Source organism: Leopardus geoffroyi, chromosome B3, assembly GCF_018350155.1.
Source record: "Leopardus geoffroyi isolate Oge1 chromosome B3, O.geoffroyi_Oge1_pat1.0, whole genome shotgun sequence".
NCBI classification, from domain to species: domain Eukaryota; kingdom Metazoa; phylum Chordata; class Mammalia; order Carnivora; family Felidae; genus Leopardus; species Leopardus geoffroyi.
The window spans coordinates 113,802,620-113,820,451 of record NC_059337.1 but is presented as its reverse complement, the minus strand read 5'-3'; the positions used below and the strand labels follow the sequence as shown (position 1 = coordinate 113,820,451).

At 43.5% G+C, this 17,832-nt stretch overlaps 1 protein-coding gene across 4 annotated transcripts in view; it reads left to right on the top strand.

Annotated features, from left to right (window-relative positions):
- ZFYVE26 (zinc finger FYVE-type containing 26) overlaps positions 1-17,832 on the top strand; it is an 84,125-nt gene that overhangs the window by 45,743 nt on the left and 20,550 nt on the right. For all 4 annotated transcript variants that reach the window (XR_006705123.1, XR_006705122.1, XM_045451374.1 and 1 more), the window contains exons 29-40: positions 774-910; positions 2,713-2,744; positions 3,426-3,562; positions 4,469-4,689; positions 8,543-8,690; positions 8,948-9,157; positions 9,637-9,855; positions 13,770-13,967; positions 14,656-14,855; positions 15,693-15,834; positions 16,127-16,186; positions 17,381-17,563. Coding sequence is in view for 2 of the 4 variants with exons in the window: in XM_045451374.1 (XP_045307330.1) it covers positions 774-910; positions 2,713-2,744; positions 3,426-3,562; positions 4,469-4,689; positions 8,543-8,690; positions 8,948-9,157; positions 9,637-9,855; positions 13,770-13,967; positions 14,656-14,855; positions 15,693-15,834; positions 16,127-16,186; positions 17,381-17,563 (1,887 nt within the window). In the remaining 2 variants the exon portion in view is untranslated. The remainder of the gene's footprint in view (positions 1-773; positions 911-2,712; positions 2,745-3,425; positions 3,563-4,468; positions 4,690-8,542; positions 8,691-8,947; positions 9,158-9,636; positions 9,856-13,769; positions 13,968-14,655; positions 14,856-15,692; positions 15,835-16,126; positions 16,187-17,380; positions 17,564-17,832) is intronic.

Sequence of the window (17,832 nt, the reverse complement as noted above, 5' to 3'; positions counted from 1 at the left end):
AGCTCCCCTTTCACAGTAAGACAGGTGGCTAGTAGTGGTTTTATGTGCTAGCTCTGGAGACAGTGGTTTTATGTGCTAGCTCTGGAGACAGAGGACATAGGTTCTAATCCCAGCTCTGCCTCTTACTAGCAGTGTGACTTTTTCAGTCTCAGATGCTCACTTGTAAGCTAGGGATGATATATTTGTTGGCCCATGGAACTGTAAGGACTGGGTATGATAACAAATGGTACCACACTTACCACAGTACTGACTGGCTTATTAGCTCAGGGCTGATGAGAACGATGATAATGTGATCTCTCTGTGACTCTTTTCCCCTCATCTGTGAAAGAAGTATATCAGCCTCTTACAGTGGAATAAGACAGTACTAGTAAAAGCATTTTGAAAAAAAAAAAAAAAGATACTTTCTCCTCATCATCAGTGTCGTGAAGAAATGTGATATGTGTTGATTGAGAAAGTCCCTTCTTCCCCACTACGTTTTGCTGTGTCTTCACACATTGCCTCCACAGACAGGTAGAACTTGTCAGGAACTATTGCAAAACTAACTGTTCTATTACTTGGTCACCTTTGCCCACCATCTGAGAGATAACGTTTAAATGTCAGCTTCTTAAAGGCAAGGACTAAGTGTTCTTTCTCAGTAGAAGCCTGAGCACCTGGTATTCTAGGTGTGTCACAGGTGGCTAATACCAAAAGTAAATGGGTTGACAGATGTACTCACCATATCTGCAATCTCACCTTCTCCTCTTGCCTCTTCTCTTCCCAATGACACTCCTCAGTTCAACAGGCGTCATCATTGTCGCCGCTGTGGCCGGCTAGTGTGCAGTGCCTGCTCCACTAAGAAAATGCAGGTGGAAGGCTGCAGAGAGAGCCCTACTCGCGTGTGTGACCAGTGCTATAGTTACTACAACAAAGAGTGAGTGTCCTGCAGTGGGGCCGCTACATCCATTGACCTCTGCACCACAACCCCCCACCCCCACCCCCCTGTCCTTACACTCCTTAAAGTCTCATTGTGGAGAGCATCTGAAATCTGGAACAGTTACAGCAAGTTTTAATTTAGCATTCATGCTGAAATGTCATTAACTCTACAGTGAAATGTTTGACTTTGGTCAGAGAAACTTCTAAGAGAGGAAGTAGGGGTGAGAGGAAGCAGAACTCAAGACTCTTACATGATGTTCTTCCTGACATCAGGACACATGGTTCCTGTCTGAGGCCAGTAGCCTCACCAATTTTTCAACCACTCTTGCTTCCGCTGGTTTCAGCTGGACTCAAAGGCACATATTCACACCTGTTGAATGTTTGGGCATCACTTCCATCATTTCTAATCCAGCTAGTCAACCTGGCTTGTTACCCACAACTAGGACAGCCCCCACACCTCCCTACGCACAGTTTACCTAATGACAGAAACTGCTTATATCTCTGACAAGACAGATTGAGACTGTTTGCTGGCTTACTGTTGCTCAGTTTTTTTCACTTCTTCTAGCAGCAAAGGAGGGTGAAACTAAGACTCCTAGGCCATCTGGGAATATGAGCCAAAGAAACTCCTCAAAAGCAAGTTACTCATGGTTTGCTTATGGACTTAAATTGATTGTATATTCTGCTCAACAGAATTACTGCGTTTGTTTTAAGATGAACACTTTTTGTCATCATTTACCATGATGATTACTGGTCTCCTAGAAAGGAAGACATACCATGCTTATATTGCCAGTTCTGTGATCCTGACATACACCGCTTGCCTCCCTCGGAGTAGAGGACAAGACAAATATCCATATACCATATTGCTGAGATTAGAAATGAGCAGTAAATTGATGGGGGATTCTGTCACTCAACAATTACTCAGCAATAATCACTGTGTCCTCAAGGGGGCCCCATGTTAGTGGGGAGACCTTAACAAACAGACCACAAGGTCATTGGATGAGTGTAGTGGTAGAGACACACAGCTTAGCCTGATGGTGAGAAGATTTCTTAAAGGTATAGCACCTGATCTGAGCCTCTAAGTATGAGAAATTAGTAGGTAAAGAAGCCAAAACGGCATGCCCAGAAGTGGGAGTGACAACCGCAAAGGTAGCAACAGGAGAATATGTGGATTGTTTGAGAAAGTATAAATAGGCTCGAGCAGTGGCTCCTCGTACAGGTGATAGACTTGACCTCTGACTTGTGGCATCAGGACTTAGTGCTTGGTGATGCTAACTGAAATTGACCAGAGCCAGTGGCAGAGTGGTGAGGACTTTTATGGGTTGAGCACAAGTCGTGGGTGGCAGGAGTTGGTCTCAAGAGATAACCAGGCTAGGTCATAAGGACTGAAACTGCAAATGTGGAATACTTTTACCCTGAAGAGCTATGGAAGAATTTTAAGCACAAGCATAACATGACCAGATTTGCATTTTTGAAAGCTTGCTGTAGCTGCAAAATAGAGAGTAGGTTGACAGAGTCAAGGACACCAACTGGGAAGCCATTGGAAAGGTTCTGGCGATAAATGCTGAGGGCCCTTTCTGAGCCAGGGATGGAGGGAGAGATGGGGACATTTAAAGAGGTATTTAAGAGATGGAAGGGACAGAAAATGATGAGTGAGTGGCTGTGACAGGTGAGGGACAGAAAGGAGTTTGGTTGGTTCCCTGATATATTTTACTTGGATAATGGTGTAAATGTCAATGCTCTATACCAAGCTCAAAACCGAAGAGGAGAAGGAATTCAGGCATTTCATTTTTCTGTTTCCAGTGTGCCAGAGGAGAATCCAGAACAACCAGAAGGTAAGGTTGAATCATATTCCTGTGACTCCTTGTTTATATGTTCAAGTTGGCTCTTTCTTCTTTCTTCAGTGTTTCAACTGCAACTGATACCCTTAATGGCAACTCAATACAACTTGTTGGCCAAGGAATAAAGAAAATTATTGGCATTTCTATCAAGCTGTTTCCCTTAAAATTTACCATCATATTAACCTACCATATTTGGCCATTAGCTTCCAGCACTCAGAAGGCCAGCACCCAAAGAATTTGATCCCTAACTTTGAATAGGTTATTTCTTTTTTTTTTCTCCTGGATTTCCCCTTCACCATCATCCTACCTCTGAATGCTACCTCCTTCCCCCAATGCAATCACTATTAATAGTTTGGTTTATATCCTTCCACAGAAGTTAGTTTTTAGGGTAGCCAATGACTCAGCCCTCCATTTGAGAAGGATACACATTTCACAGTTTCTTGTGTGAAGCAATGGGTTGTATGACAAACACTGTAACACTCATGCGGGATCTTCCCTGGGGAAGAAAGTTTGAGATACCTAGTAAGATCTTCTAAAGAAGATAAAGGGGACCAAGGAGAGACAGAGACCCTCAGATAGGCAGGGATCTGCATGTAGCTCATGCCAGTTTTCTGGCTGGGGCTGCCCTGCACTGCTGGTCAGTTACTGATACACAGATGGTACTTCTCTTCTCAGCACCACCCAGCTCCAAGAGTGAAAGCCCTCCATACTCAGCTGTGGTGAGAGTCCCCAAAGCAGCTGAGGTGGAATGGATTTTGGATCTGAATGAGGAGGAAAATGAGCTGATGCGGAGTGAATTCTACTACGAGCAGGTAATGGCAATAAATGTGATGGTCATTTGAGTTTTTTTCTAACATATAATTATGGCAAGAAATGCCAGAGATAGGTGAACACGACCTGGCCGTCACTTACAGCATAATAATATGGGAGCTAAGACAAGTAAACCAACTGAGGCAGAAAATGGAGAGCATCTTGGAAACATGAGAGATCAGGAAAGGCTTCATGGAGGAAGTAGCATTTAAGATGATCCTTAGAAGAGTAGTAGGAGTGTGACGAGCAGAAATTTGGGCGTTAAGGAGAGTGAGGATAGGGGAAGGGCAAAGAGTGCAAAACTAGAACATCTGAGCAAAGGCTCAATGTCAAAAATTGCAGGGCATGGTTAGGGGACTGGAAATGGTTTAATTGGAAAGAACATAGGGCGGTAATAGAGAGGTAGTAAAAGGCAGGATTGAAAAGAGCTATTTATGGATAAGGCCTTGAGTTCTGCAGTAGGGAATATGTACCTGGTAGGCACCAGGGACCGTGCAAGGTTTTGGAGTGTGCTTTTGGAATATTAATTCAGCAACAATGGGTCTATGCTTGAAACAGAGACTTCTCCAGCAAGGCGACTTCCATAGTCCTTGCCAGTAATAAGGAAGATCTGCACTAGTGAGAAAACGGAGGGAATGTGTGGACATCCCCAAGAAGTAGGTAACACATGAACACAGTATTCCCGGTATGGGAACGAAACCTAGCAGCCAGAGCTTTAGCAATGCCACTTAGAACACCTGCAATTTGTTGAGTTTCACTCCTACTTTGCTGTGGAAGTTGGCTCCTTCCTCCAGTGTAGTTCAAGCCTTGCGAAATAGGAAGAATAATTCCTGCCATCCAGCTACCTTTGAAGAATGCTTTGGTCCCGAAGCTCACTATGTGTTTCTCTCTTCTCCCACCCTGGCCAGTCCCCCAGTGCCTCCTTGTGCATTGCCATCTTGAATCTGCACCGGGACAGCACTGCGTGTGGCCACCAGCTAATTGAGCACTGCTGCAAGCTGTCCCAGGGCCTCACCAACCCAGAGGTGGATGCAGGGCTACTCACAGACATCATGAAGCAGCTTCTTTTCAGCGCCAAGATGATGTTCGTCAAGGCTGGCCGGAGCCAGGACCTCGCTCTCTGTGACAGGTAAATGGGAATGAGTCTCTGTTCTTTTACGTGGGTATCATTTCTATCTGGTGGCTTTTTCTGGCCCCACTATGAGTTCTCACCTCACCTTCCTCTCTCGTAAGACCCACTAAAATGTTTTGCTTCTCAGTTTGATATTGGTGAAATGCTGCTACCAGATCACAAGTGATCTTCCCTACCCTTCTTTTTCCCTGGGTGGATCCTCAAAGCAGAGTGTTCTGTAGCACTACCCCATCAGAAAGAAAGTAAACACTTGGCTAATCTGTAATTAAAATCAATTTGGGGAAGCACCTTTAGTTTCTGTGGAACTGTCTGGCTTTAAAAGAAAATGTGCCCTCCCTAAATGTCCAATGCTTAGCCTTGGCCAGAACTCTACCCTAGTCTTGACCAAATCCAGACTATTGCCTCAGAAGTTCTGGGTAACAGATCTATAAAGCACACTGGGGGCTAGTCTATCCCTGTGTTACAGGTAGGAATCTGCATCATAAAGTAGAAATATCCATAGAAAAGGTAAGACTAGGCCTCAGATCCCTCTACAACCTGCTCTGCCTCCATTCATTAACTTGACAGTGAAAACTCCCAGTTCCCAGCTTATCTGAGATGTGTGACTCATGTTGTGTGTTCCCAACACTCAGTCCTAGCCAGATATGGGAGCAGAGAGCATAATTTTCTTTGAAGTGTAAGTGCCTCAGGCCCTTACTCAGTTTTCACCTGCAAATTCCCAAGATGGAGAGCCAGTGCAGTGAATCTCATCTCTACTACTTCCTAGCTCTGTAACCTTGGAGAAGTCTGTTAACTGCTCTGAGTCTCAGTTTCCTCTTCTATAATATGGGGGGTGTTAATAATACTTACAGGGCAGTTATGAAGATAGAATGAGAGTATCCATGTGAAGGGCTAAGAATAGAGCCTTTGTACTCCAAAAATGCTAGTTTTATTATTTTCATTAACAAAACCAGGGGACATGTGGGTGGCTCAGTTGGTTAAGCATCCAACTCTTGATTTTGGCTCAGGTCATGATTTCACGGTTCATGACTTCAAGCCCCACTGTCAAACTCTATGCTGACAGTGCAGAGCTTGTGTGGGATTCTCTCTCTCCCTCTCTCTCTGCCTCTCCCTTGCTCCCGTACATCCACACAGGCAGTCATGCGCATGCACACATTGTCGTGTGCTCTCTCTCTCAAAATCAATAAAGAAACTTTAAAAAAAAATTTATAAAGGAGGGCCTGGGTGGCTCAGTTTGTTAAGCATCTGACTTCGGCTCAGGTCATGATCACAGTTTGTGAGTTCAAGCCCTGCTACGGGCTCTGTGCTGACAGCTCAGAGCCTAGATCCTGCTTCAGATTCTGTGTGTGTGTGTGTGTCTCACTCACACTCTGTCCTCTGTCTCTCAAGAGTAAATAAAACATTAAAAAAATTTTCAAATAACAAACAGAAGATTGAGAAAGACGGGAGGAGGTGTAACAGAAAGTGGAAGGAAGTATAAAGGAAGTATAAAGGAGTTAATTTCACTGTTTCATACTAAGAGACAATAGAGTCTATATCATTTTTCAAGTTAATAAATGAAGAAATAAATATATGTTAAGTAAAGTTTTTTAAATAACCATGAAAAGAACCAAAAATCTACCCATTTACCAGAAATAGAGAAGTGAAAAGAACAAAAACCACTCCATATAGCAGAAAGTAGAAGTTAAGGCAAAAATAAAAATATATCTAAATATACGTCAAATGTCAGTAATGGAAATGAAATAAAATCTTATTAAAAGAAAAAAGTATTCAGATTGGGGGGAAAAAACAAATTTAACATCAAGTCCTATATTTCTTTCAAAATCTAATATAAGTGGAGGAAATATTCACTTTAGGCTATAGACAGCAGAAATTAAGAAGGTGCTAAAAAAAAAAAGGGGGCGTTGGGAGGAGCGCCAGGGTGGCTCAGTCAGTTAAATGTCCAACTGAGATCAAGCCTTGAGTCAGGCTTTACACTGACAGCTCAGAGCCTGCTTGGGATTCTCTCTCTCACCCTCTCTGTGCCCCTCCCCTACTTGTGCTTGCTCTCTCTCGCTCTCTTTAAAAATACATAAACCTAAAAAAAAAAAGCAGGGCACCTGGGTGACTCAGTCAGGTGAGCATCCAACTCTTGATTTCAGCTTAGGTCATGATCCCAGGGTCACACTGAGCATGGAGCCTGGTTAAGATTCTCTCTCTCTCTCTCTCTCTCTCTCTCTCACCCTCTCACCTCCTCTGCCCCTCCCTTGCTGAAGTGCATGCACACAAGCACTCGCTCGCTCTCTTTCTCTCTCTAAAATAAAAAAATTAAATTTAAAAAAGGAAGTGTTTCCTTCAGTAAGATTCTCAACCCCACATGCTGTGCGCTTCTCTTTACAATGTACAACAATTGCTTTACATTATACATTTGTAATTTATAGATTCAGACATGCCCATTCTAGATGATTTCTTCCTTCCTGCAGTTTTCATCTCTCATGTGTATTTAGAACTCCTGGTTTGCACAGTATTTTTCCACTGTTTTTAACTCATACCTCCTTCTGAGAGACATTTAAATAAATAAATAAATATTTAAATACAAAACTCACATTACCTGTTACTACACGTTTGTTTTTTTAATTTTTTTTACACATTTTTTTAAATTTTGTTTAAGTTTATTCATTTTTGAGAGATAGAGACAGAACGTGAGGAGGGGAGGGGCAGAGAGAGAGGGAAACACAGAATCAGAAGCAGGCTGTAGGATCCACGCTGTCAGCACAGAGTCCGACACGGGGCTCGAACTCATGAACTATAAGATTATGACCTGAGCTAAAGTCGGAGGCTTAACCAACTGAGCCATCCAGGCGCCCCTTACCTGTTATGACAAATGTACAATACATTATGATACCAATTTTGTTTTTACACCATGTACTCTCCCTTACCCCATTCCCACTAAGTTGAGAATGAATGATGTCCTGAATCCCTTTCCAGGGAAATTGATGGACAAGTAAGGATCCATGGAACTTTTTTCTAGACTTCTAAACAATTACATATAATTGCATATAACATATGTTACATAATATATATATATATATATATATATATATAGTGTAATATATATTGCATAATATATACAATTATATTCAAGAACTTTGAGTGTAGGACTGTTTCAGGAGCACTGTACAAAATGACCCAGTTCTCTGGGCTCTCTGTCACCATAAGGTTTTTACAATCACCAGGTATCAGGAGTAAGATCAAAGATGGCAGTGCTAATGGGCTGTAGCACGAGGTCATCCTAAGCATGGGAAGAAGATGTCAAGTCCAAGAGATTAGAATCCAAATGAAGGACCAGGTTGCCCTTTCCCAGCAGCATCTCCAAGGAAAGTAGTGACATGGCTTCTGTACTGACCAGAAATACAGGCCAGGCCATTGATAGTCTCTGTGCTTTCTCCCTAGCACGCAGTTCTAAAGAGCCAAAAAGCAAGTGGGCAATTTATGAATCTCCTAGTTGTAAACATCCCTACTCTGAGTATTAATATCTGGTATTTAATGATTACCTTCAAAATTCTAGACTCAATGCTAAGCCCTTTTACTTGGGCTATTTCATTCTATTCTTAAAATTATATCCATTTTACAAATGAGTAAACTGAGGTAGAGAAGAGTTAACTGACTTGCCCAAGGTCATAGAGCTGCTAAGTGATAGAGTTGAGATTCAGAGAGTCTGACTCCAGAGCCTTCTCTCATAGTGTCTATGTACCTCTCAATTCTCATTACCACATTTCGCACTAGAATTGAAATAGAAAACATTAAAGCAGCAACTATTCTTAGTAAGACTCGGTAGAGCCTCATTGCCTTGCCTCTTTCCTCCCTGTAGCTACATCAGCAAGGTAGATGTGCTGAATATCTTAGTTGCTGCTTCATATCGCCACGTGCCATCTCTGGATCAGATCTTGCAGCCGGCTGCAGTAACCAGGCTAAGGAACCAGCTTTTGGAAGCTGAGTACTACCAACTGGGTGTTGAGGTGAGGCCAAGACAAAACTTACCTCTACCCAATTGTAATGACTTGCCTTTGCCTGGCCTTGCAAACAGGTATTGTCATCTCTCAGTTGTCCTTGGCCATAGGGAAGTATCTAGAGCATGACAAGTTTGCCAGTTGGGAGTAATGGCAGGTGGGATGATGGGGAAGGAAGATGATTGGCAACAATGGGAAAGAATTGGTCTTTGGGACTTTCACTGGATTTAGGTGCCTCTCCCTAAAAGGAGCAGTTTTTCCTCCAGATCTCCACAAAGACTGGCCTTGATCCCACTGGAGCGTGGCATGCTTGGGGCATGGCCTGCCTCAAAGCCGGGAACCTCACTGCTGCACGGGAGAAGTTCAGTCGCTGTCTGAAGCCCCCTTTTGACCTCAATCAGCTGAGTCATGGCTCAAGACTGGTACAAGATGTGGTTGAGTACCTGGAGTCCACAGTGAGGCCACTCCTGTCCTTGGTAAGAAGACAGCAGATGGAGAGTCGGTTCAGGGAGGAAAGCTCAGGAGCAGTAATGACCTGGGGAAAGAATCAGTGTCCACTCAGCTTATAGTGGCAGTCCCGGCTCAGAGCTGCCAGATTTAGATTTTATTCTTTCCATTTTACATAATTAGCTAAGTAACTCTATATGGTTAGGTAAGTAATACAAAGTCCATTTAAAAAAAAGCAAACTACAGAAAAGTATTTTTTAAATGATAAAAATTATACATAATCCCCTACCCAGACTTAAGTAATATCTAGATTTTGGTGAATTTTCTGTGTTATGTTTTTCAATGAAATTGGTGTTATAAACACAGTGTTATAGTATGATGGAGAATTGTAAAACTGTATTGTAAGGTTGTTTCCACATTACTAAATACTCTCTGAAAGCAATATTTTCACAGGCTGGTGAGAATTTACTGAGTTTTATTTTTCTTTTGCACTCTCCTTTCCTGTCAGCAAGATGATGATTATTTTGCTACCTTGAAAGAACTGGAAACTACCCTTCGGACCCAGAGCCTCTCTCTGGAGGTGATTCCTGAAGGGAAAATCATGAACAACACCTACTACCAAGAATGCCTCTTCTACTTGCATAACTATAGCACCAACCTGGCCATCATCAGCTTCTACATGAGGCACAGCTGCCTACGGGAAGCGTTACTCCACCTCCTCAACAAGGTGGGACTCACAAACCCAGCTCTCAAAGAGCAGTGCCCACTCTGCCCACCGGGGTTGGCCCACTCAGCTTTAAGGGGAGTGATAACCCACCTGAAACTTAACCCAGTGCTGAGCTATAAGATCATCTCTGGCAGAGTCAGGTAAAAATGGAAAGTTCTATCCATTTAGATTAATATTTGATACATGTGCAACAAGTCTTAACCTGGATCCTGGATTACCCCTGTGGTTGGCAATGACAAATTTCATTCCTTCTCCCAAAACATACAGCAGAATCAAATAGTAGTTGACAGCATGGTCTCTAGAATGAGATAGTTGGTATAAGTGGTGTGTCCTTGAGCAAACTTGTCTACCTCTCTGTTTCCACACACCTCCCACCTGCCGTGGGACTATGTCCCACTGCTAACTCAGCTGCTGGTCTAGTCAGAGTTGTTACAAGGGCCAGGAAACACCCATGATCCTATATTTAGGCCCCAAATATCTAATGGGAGGAGAGTGTGCTCTCCTTTTTTCCCTCTGACATCCTCTGTCCTCCTCCCACAAGAGGTGAGGGCACCACTGAAGTGCATTATTTCTTTGGAGCCATTGTTAGGCAAAGTCAGAGAACGCTGTTTCCCCTGACCCTTTGGTATTCACTTTTTTACAAGAATGTTCCAAGAATATTTTCGGAGGACTTGGCTGATTTGGACCAAATTTCATAGGAAAATATAGGAGTTCAATACTTCAGTTTCAATCTGCCACCCTAATTCAAAATGGCAGCCAGAGAAAGTTTACAAATGGACACATCTTCTAGGGTTGCTCCAGGTGAAGTCTACTGTTCACAGTCATGGTGACCATACCCCTACAGGACAGTGAAAGGGAAATGTTTTCACTACTGCCTTAGCTACTATTTCTTAGCTACTAACCAGGTTTCAGGAATAAAGTAAGAATTATTTTATTTAGGGTTTAATTGCTAAATTTTTCCTTTTCCTCAGTTTCCAAATGAGTTTTGAGATAAAGCTACTTTTCCTAAACACAAATTGAGAGTGGAAATCAACCAGTTCTGTTTCTTCTAACTGTTGACTAGTTCAGAGAGTTAATCTGCTTACTTACTTATCTTGGTATAAGCTGACAACAGCATTACCCTGCTTTACATTTGTCAGAGCTAGGAAAGAGCCTTCTTTTTATCTCCTATAATCATATTTACCCTTGAACCAAAATATCTTAATTCTCAAGCAGATAGGGAACAACAGAAAAACACATTGTGAAAACTACAGCTGACTGGCTACAGCTGGAAGGTGTTCTGTTGCTGGGCTCGTTCCCTGCCCTTTTCACCCCTTTACCTGCCGCACTGCCCAAGAGTGAGCTTTCTAAATCGGAATACATGCTATTTATGTTATTCATAGTTCATGTTATTCGCCTCTCTGAAAGGCCGTCAGAAGATCCCTGTGGCCATAAGATGAAGTCCAAATTCCTTGGCATGCATACAGGACCCACCCAGATCAGGACCCTGATTTCTCCAGTTTGTTTTCACAAGTTCTAGATATGCCCTACATTCCAGGCTTATGAAATTATTTACCTTACACTTTCTTACCTCCGTGAATCTGCATGTGCTGTACCCCCTACCTAGAATACCCTGCCCCTCTTTGTTTTCTTGGAAAACTCCTGTTTATCCTATCAGACCCTCTCTGTTGAGCCTCCATAGAACACACAAGCAACGTCAGTCCCCACTTCCTACACACCACCACTGTATCTAGAGTACAGCTCTGTTACTGTGTTGATCCCACCGCATTGCAGCTGCTTCTTTACAACTGTGTCATCCCTTCTGGATCATGGAAGCTTAGGTTTTACCTCTCTGTGTCTTCAGATGTCTGGCCTAGTGCCAGTTATGAATGAATGAGTAGATGAATAGATTAAATAGAAGCTCTTAAGGTATTGCTCTTCTGAGAAATTCCCATTCCTATGGAGCTGATCCCCTGCTTTTTAAAGTCCGTCCTAAAACTTTTAAATTAGGTCTGGGTTTCTCAGTTAGGAACAGCCAGAATCAGAAAAGAAGTCCTCACCCACTGTGGATGTCCTCAAAGCTTAGAACTCTTCCAGTTCTAAACAGCTTGTACCCAGTGCTGCAAGGCCGACATGGTTATACTACTGTGAGTTTATAGCCATTCTTTACTCTCCATTAGTTATTCACAGTTTAAAGTCTAAATGCCCAGATGATTTTTTTTTCTATGACTGTAGAATGCGGATTTATGACACAGGGTCTCTGAACCACAGATAAGCTTCAGAAGGGAAGGGATTAGTATATGTGTGCACTTTCCTGAGGAGTTGATCCATAATGTTTATCTTTTATTCTTTCATCCAAGAAATATTTATTAAATAGCCAAGGACTATTCTGGGCATTGTGGGAAAAAAACAGACAAAAATACCTGCCCTCATAAAACTTACATTATAGCAGTGAGACAGACAATAAACAAGGTAAATAAAATCTGTAGTATAGGTGATGAGTAAAAAGAAAAATAAAGCAGGGCAGGGGCAGGGATGGGTGGGGCAGTTTTAGAAAGGATGCCCAGGGAGGGTGACACTCAGTAAAGGCCCGAAGGAGGTGGGGAGTGAGCCGTGCAGATTATGGAGAAAGCGTAGTCTAGGCAGAGTGAGTAGCAAATGCAAGGGCCAGGGTGGCTCGAGCAGAGTGAGCTGGGGAAAGCATAGGAGCAGATAAGGTCAGAAAGGCAACAAGGGCCCAGTCATACAGGGACCATATATGGCCTTGTGGACATTGTGAGGGTTTGGGCTTTGTCCTGAGTGAGGAAAACCACTGGAAGATTTTGAGCAGAGGAGTAACATGATGTGACTTATGTTTTAACAAAACCATTCAGGTTGATTGGTTGGCATTAGACAAAAAAGAGGCAGGAGCAGAAAGTGATAGACCAGGGAGGAAGCTATTTCAATAATCCAGGCAAGTGATAATGATGCCTTGGCCAGGGCGGTCAGATAGAGGCAGATTCTGTATATATTTTGATGGTAGATTCAATAGAATTTGCTAGTGAATTTTATACTAGGGAGGGGAGAGAAGATCTGACTGAATTTTAATCTGAACATCTAGAAGAATAAAACTGCCATCGGAGAAAGGGAAAACTACAGAAAGAAGAGATTTGGAAGAAACAACCAGGAGTGAAGTTCTAGATGTATTAAGTCTACTAGATACCCGAGAAGACATTTTGAGTAGGCAATTGGATATTTTAGACATACACTTCTGGAGTTCAGGAGGAATGAACAGGATGGAAATAGGGACCTAGGCACAATCACCAAATAGTTTTAAAGCCATGAGACGGTATGAAATCACCAAAAGAGTGAGTATAGAAAGAAAAGAGAATAGCTTCCTCCTAAGCCCTGAGGAAATTAAGAGGAATCAGCAAAGGAGATTGAGAAGAAGTAGCCAGAGAAGTAGAAACACAACCTGGAAAGGGTAATGTCCTAGAAGCCAAATAAAGAAAATCTGGCCAAAAAAAAGAAAAGGAGGAGGAAGCCATCAGCTATATCAAAAGCCATCAGCTATCCACCTGATAGATCAGGTGGAAAACAAGGGCACAGAATTTTAGATTTAACAATTTAGAGACCATTGGTGACCTCAGGGGCAGTTTTAGTGAGGTGGTGGGTGCAAAAGCTTGATAAGAATGGGTTGAAGAGACAATCACAGGAGAGAAATTGGAGACTGAGAGCGTAGATGACTTTGTCAGGGAGCTTTCTGTTCAGGAAAGGAGAGAAGGGGATCAGTCATCAGAGTGGGGTTCTCAAAGGAATCTGTGACTCGTAAAATGTTAAGAAGCACCACTGTAGAAGGAAGCTGGAGGTGTGTGAGTGAAAGGAAATCCAGAGTGGATCCCAGAGAGTGCCAGAACCAGGCTCAATACTTGACTTTTTGCCTTGCCCTGCTGCAGGAGAGTCCTCCAGAAGTCTTCATAGAAGGCATTTTCCAGCCAAGCTATAAAAGTGGGAAGCTACACACTTTGGAAAACTTGCTAGAATCCATTGATCCAACCTTAGAGAGCTGGGGAAAGTACTTGATAGCTGCCTGCCAACATTTACAGAAGAAGAACTACTACCACATTCTATATGAGCTACAGCAGTTTATGAAGGTAATAGCCCCTTCCTGCCCTCTACATCTGTTGATGACAACCTGCCAACGGAGAGACTGTGCAAGATGAGGGAACAAGACTGTCATCTGGTCCCTGACTTCACTATTTGACCAACCCTAGAGCAAATCCATGTTGCTCTCTAGCATTGTTGAATAATGTTGGGATTTCCATTCTCATCCCAAAGAGACAAATCGTAACCTTGTCAGTAATGGCATTCTTTAGAGTTCAAGGAATGTGAAGGTAAAAAAGAGGTCTGTGGCAATTTCTAAATAAGCATGAGGCATGAATGCAGAATTCATAAGGAATAATAAATAAGTGTTCTTAGAGAAGGTGCATGAAGGGAGAGGTAACAAGGTTCTCCCAATCTGTCCCAGGGTTGCAAACACTAAATCACAGAGAAATTGAACCATTCAAAGCCAAAGTGAGACCAAAGCCAAGCTGAATGGAAAAGCAAAAGTATCCTTTTTGAAGATCTCTTCTGTGGTGGAATAAAGTCCTTCCCAGGAGCTCAGCCAGTCAGTTCACTTTAGAATCCCTTGGGCTTAGGAGTAACTGATACAAAATAGTTGTTCAACCCATGCTGGCGACTAGGCTTTATGGATGGGAATCAAGTCAGAATTTTCCTAACAGCCCCACCTTCCAATATCCCTGATCTCACTTGATCTGAACATTCATTTCCCTCCTATAGGACCAAGTCCGGGCCGCCATGACCTGTATCCGGTTCTTCAGTCACAAAGCAAAGACTTACACAGAACTGGGAGAGAAACTCTCGTGGTTGCTTAAGGCCAAGGACCACCTGAAGATCTACCTCCAAGACACCTCTCGCAGCACCAGAAGGAAGAAAACCACCTTCTTCCAAAAGAAGATGACTGCAGCTGATGTGTCCAGGTAGACCAGGGCTCAGGGAACAATTAGGGTGGGCAGAACGGCTAGAAAGGAGTGTCTGTTGGCGATGAAGCCGCTCTTGTCCATTCCTAAACCCTTGAAAGAGAACCACTCATCTAAAGAGGATCATTCCTGAGTGACAGTGTGCAGTACAAGCACGCAAAGCCTACAGAGGAGCTCATAGAAGAGAGTGAGGGAAGTACTGGGATGAGACTACATGCCAAATGCCTTCCAGTAGGCAGGCGTAAGAGGTCCTCAAGGTGTTGGCCTGGCCCATCTCCATCTTCCTCGCACACTCCTCCCTTCTCCCTTGCTGAGTGACAGCCACACTGGCCTCCTGGGGGCTCCTTTGCACACCAAGCCCTTCCCTCCTCTCAGTTTTTATACTTGCTTACCCATTACACTCCCTCTGCTTACAACACAACATCCAAAGTAAATGCTGCACCCTGCCTTCATTGCCTTCATAGGCCCAGTCGCTAGATATTTTGTGTGTTTGTTCATTATTCATCTCTCCTCTCGCCTATGAAGTCTGTGAGGACAGGGTTCATGTCTCTCTTGAGCTCTGTTGTTATCATGGCACATGGTGCTTCCTAAATATTTACTGATGCAGGGACTGGACTTTGTCCAGTTCCACGGAGCAGCAGTTAGTCTGTACAGGGCACCAGACCACCCTATCTTGTCTTGTTGTAACTGATCAGAGGGTATTTTGGATTTCTTCTCTCTCCATATCATTTCTTTCGCCTTTTCCATTGCTATCTTATCATGATTTCTCAGTCACCCAGCCCTAGTCCCTCCTGAAGCCCCCCGTGAGGCTATACTATGTGTCTCCTGTCACCATAGGCACATGAACACACTTCAGCTGCAGATGGAAGTGACCAGGTTCTTACATCGGTGTGAAAGTGCTGGGACCTCTCAAATCACCACCTTGCCTCTGCCAACCCTCTTTGGAAATAACCACATGAAAATGGATGTTGCCTGCAAGGTACCTATGAATGTTTCAGACCTCTCACAGACTATTCTCTTTCAGAAGCTTATCACAATTGTCATCATCTAGTTGTATTTCAGTTGTTTGTTTGATGGCTGCCTTCCCACTAAGACATGAGCCACAGAAGGCTGGAGATCAAATCTATTTTGATTACTCTTGTATCCCTAGTGCCTGGTGCTTGGTAGAGTCTCAACAAATATTTGTTGAATAAATGAGGCCCCTTATTCTTGATAGAGGGGCTACTCCAGTAATTATTGCTTCTTTATACACATTTCCCTCTCCTTTTCAGGTCATGCTAGGAGGGAAAAATGTGGAAGATGGTTTTGGAATTGCATTCCGTGTTCTGCAGGTATGTCTTGAATCACTCAAGACTTATTCTGAGAGCAGTCAGCACCTGACCACAGTTCCATGAGAGATTGTTCTTCAGAAAACTTTTATCCCAAGATAAAGCAGATTTACATATACATCATGAATATAGTCGAGGTGGTTACCACAGAGCAGAGTCACATTCAAGATTCTAGGACACATTGCCAAAAGCCAAGTAACCAAGGACAGATTCATCAAAAGCTATCAGGTCTAGAACAGCTCCTCACAGCTGTTTCCCTGCGCAGCCCCAGCTTGTGCTCTGAAGGGAGCATGGCTGAAGGATGTGGCAGGTGGGGGGAGATGGTCCTGTGCAACAGGAAGAGCCGCAGACAGCAAGGACTGCCCCTCCACACTCCATCTGCCCAGGTGCTGGCTCAAGGAGTACCTTTCCTGTTGTTTGTGGTGAGAAGACACAGGTGCAGCTGCGGCGCTCGAGAGAGTCTGGGGCAGGCACTGAAACCACAGGGGCAGAGTTTCTACAGACCACCCCCACCACACGGTTCCATGCAGACACCCTAAGGACCGTCACTCTCTGGGGTGGAAAGAGTACACTGTGTGTCTCAAGGATCAGTGGCTTCGTGAATGATCGGACCGGTTCCTTTCTTTTCCACATATTTCAGTGTTGGAAAAGTCTCTGCACATGCAGCTACCCCTGGCGGGCAGGCAGGGCTGCGGCTCCTCCCAGACTGTGGTGAGGATTGTCCTAGACCACGACCTGACTTAAAGGGTTTATCTGGTAGTTTCCAGCAAATCAGTCCTTTGGTGAACTGGTCTGTTTCCAAACACTGAGGCATCTCTCGATAGAGCACCAAGTGTCCACGGCAGCAAATACTAACACCCATCATCCCTTTCCTAAGAGAAAGGTGGCTCATTAGAGAAAGAACGAATTGGGAAATTGGATTAGAATGTTTTCAGAAAATGGCAGGCAGCAAGTTAAATATACTATTTTAGATATCAAGGTTATGATTTTTATAGTTGTTTCTAAATGTCTGCCTAATTCCAAAGAGGAACTTTTTGCTTGTTTTTGTTTGTTTGTTACGTGATTTTTTTTTTGTCATGACTACAATCAGTATGGCTTTCTACACCAAGCATAGTGGGAGCTTTTTAAATATTGCCTTCCTTCCCCTTGCTGATGTCCTCTGCTACCCTAAGGCCATCATTCCGTGTTCTGTTCTAGGACTTCCAGCTGGATGCTGCAGCAACCTACTGCAGAGCTGCCCGGCAGCTGGTGGAGAGGGAGAAATACAGTGAAATCCAACAGCTGCTCAAGTGTGTCAGTGAGTCAGGCATGGCGGCCAAAAGTGATGGGGACACCATCCTCCTCAACTGCTTGGAAGCATTCAAGAGAATTCCACCCCAGGTGCGCTCTCGCTTCTATACCTCTTTGCCCCTCTATCTGTTTCAGTGTCTTCATATCCCTTTCTTTATTTTTCTTTTCCCCGTAATGTACTCATAATGTACTGAAACTCTGTAAGATCCCTTCATGTTTCTGACTCCTCTGTAATCATGGCCTCACCCTAATCAGCCCTTCCCTGAAAAGAAAATTCTTGATAATCTCTATACCTGGAAGGTGTCCCTCAATATCTATTGTCTAATATTTGCAACACCTGGAAATGTCTGTGGACGACC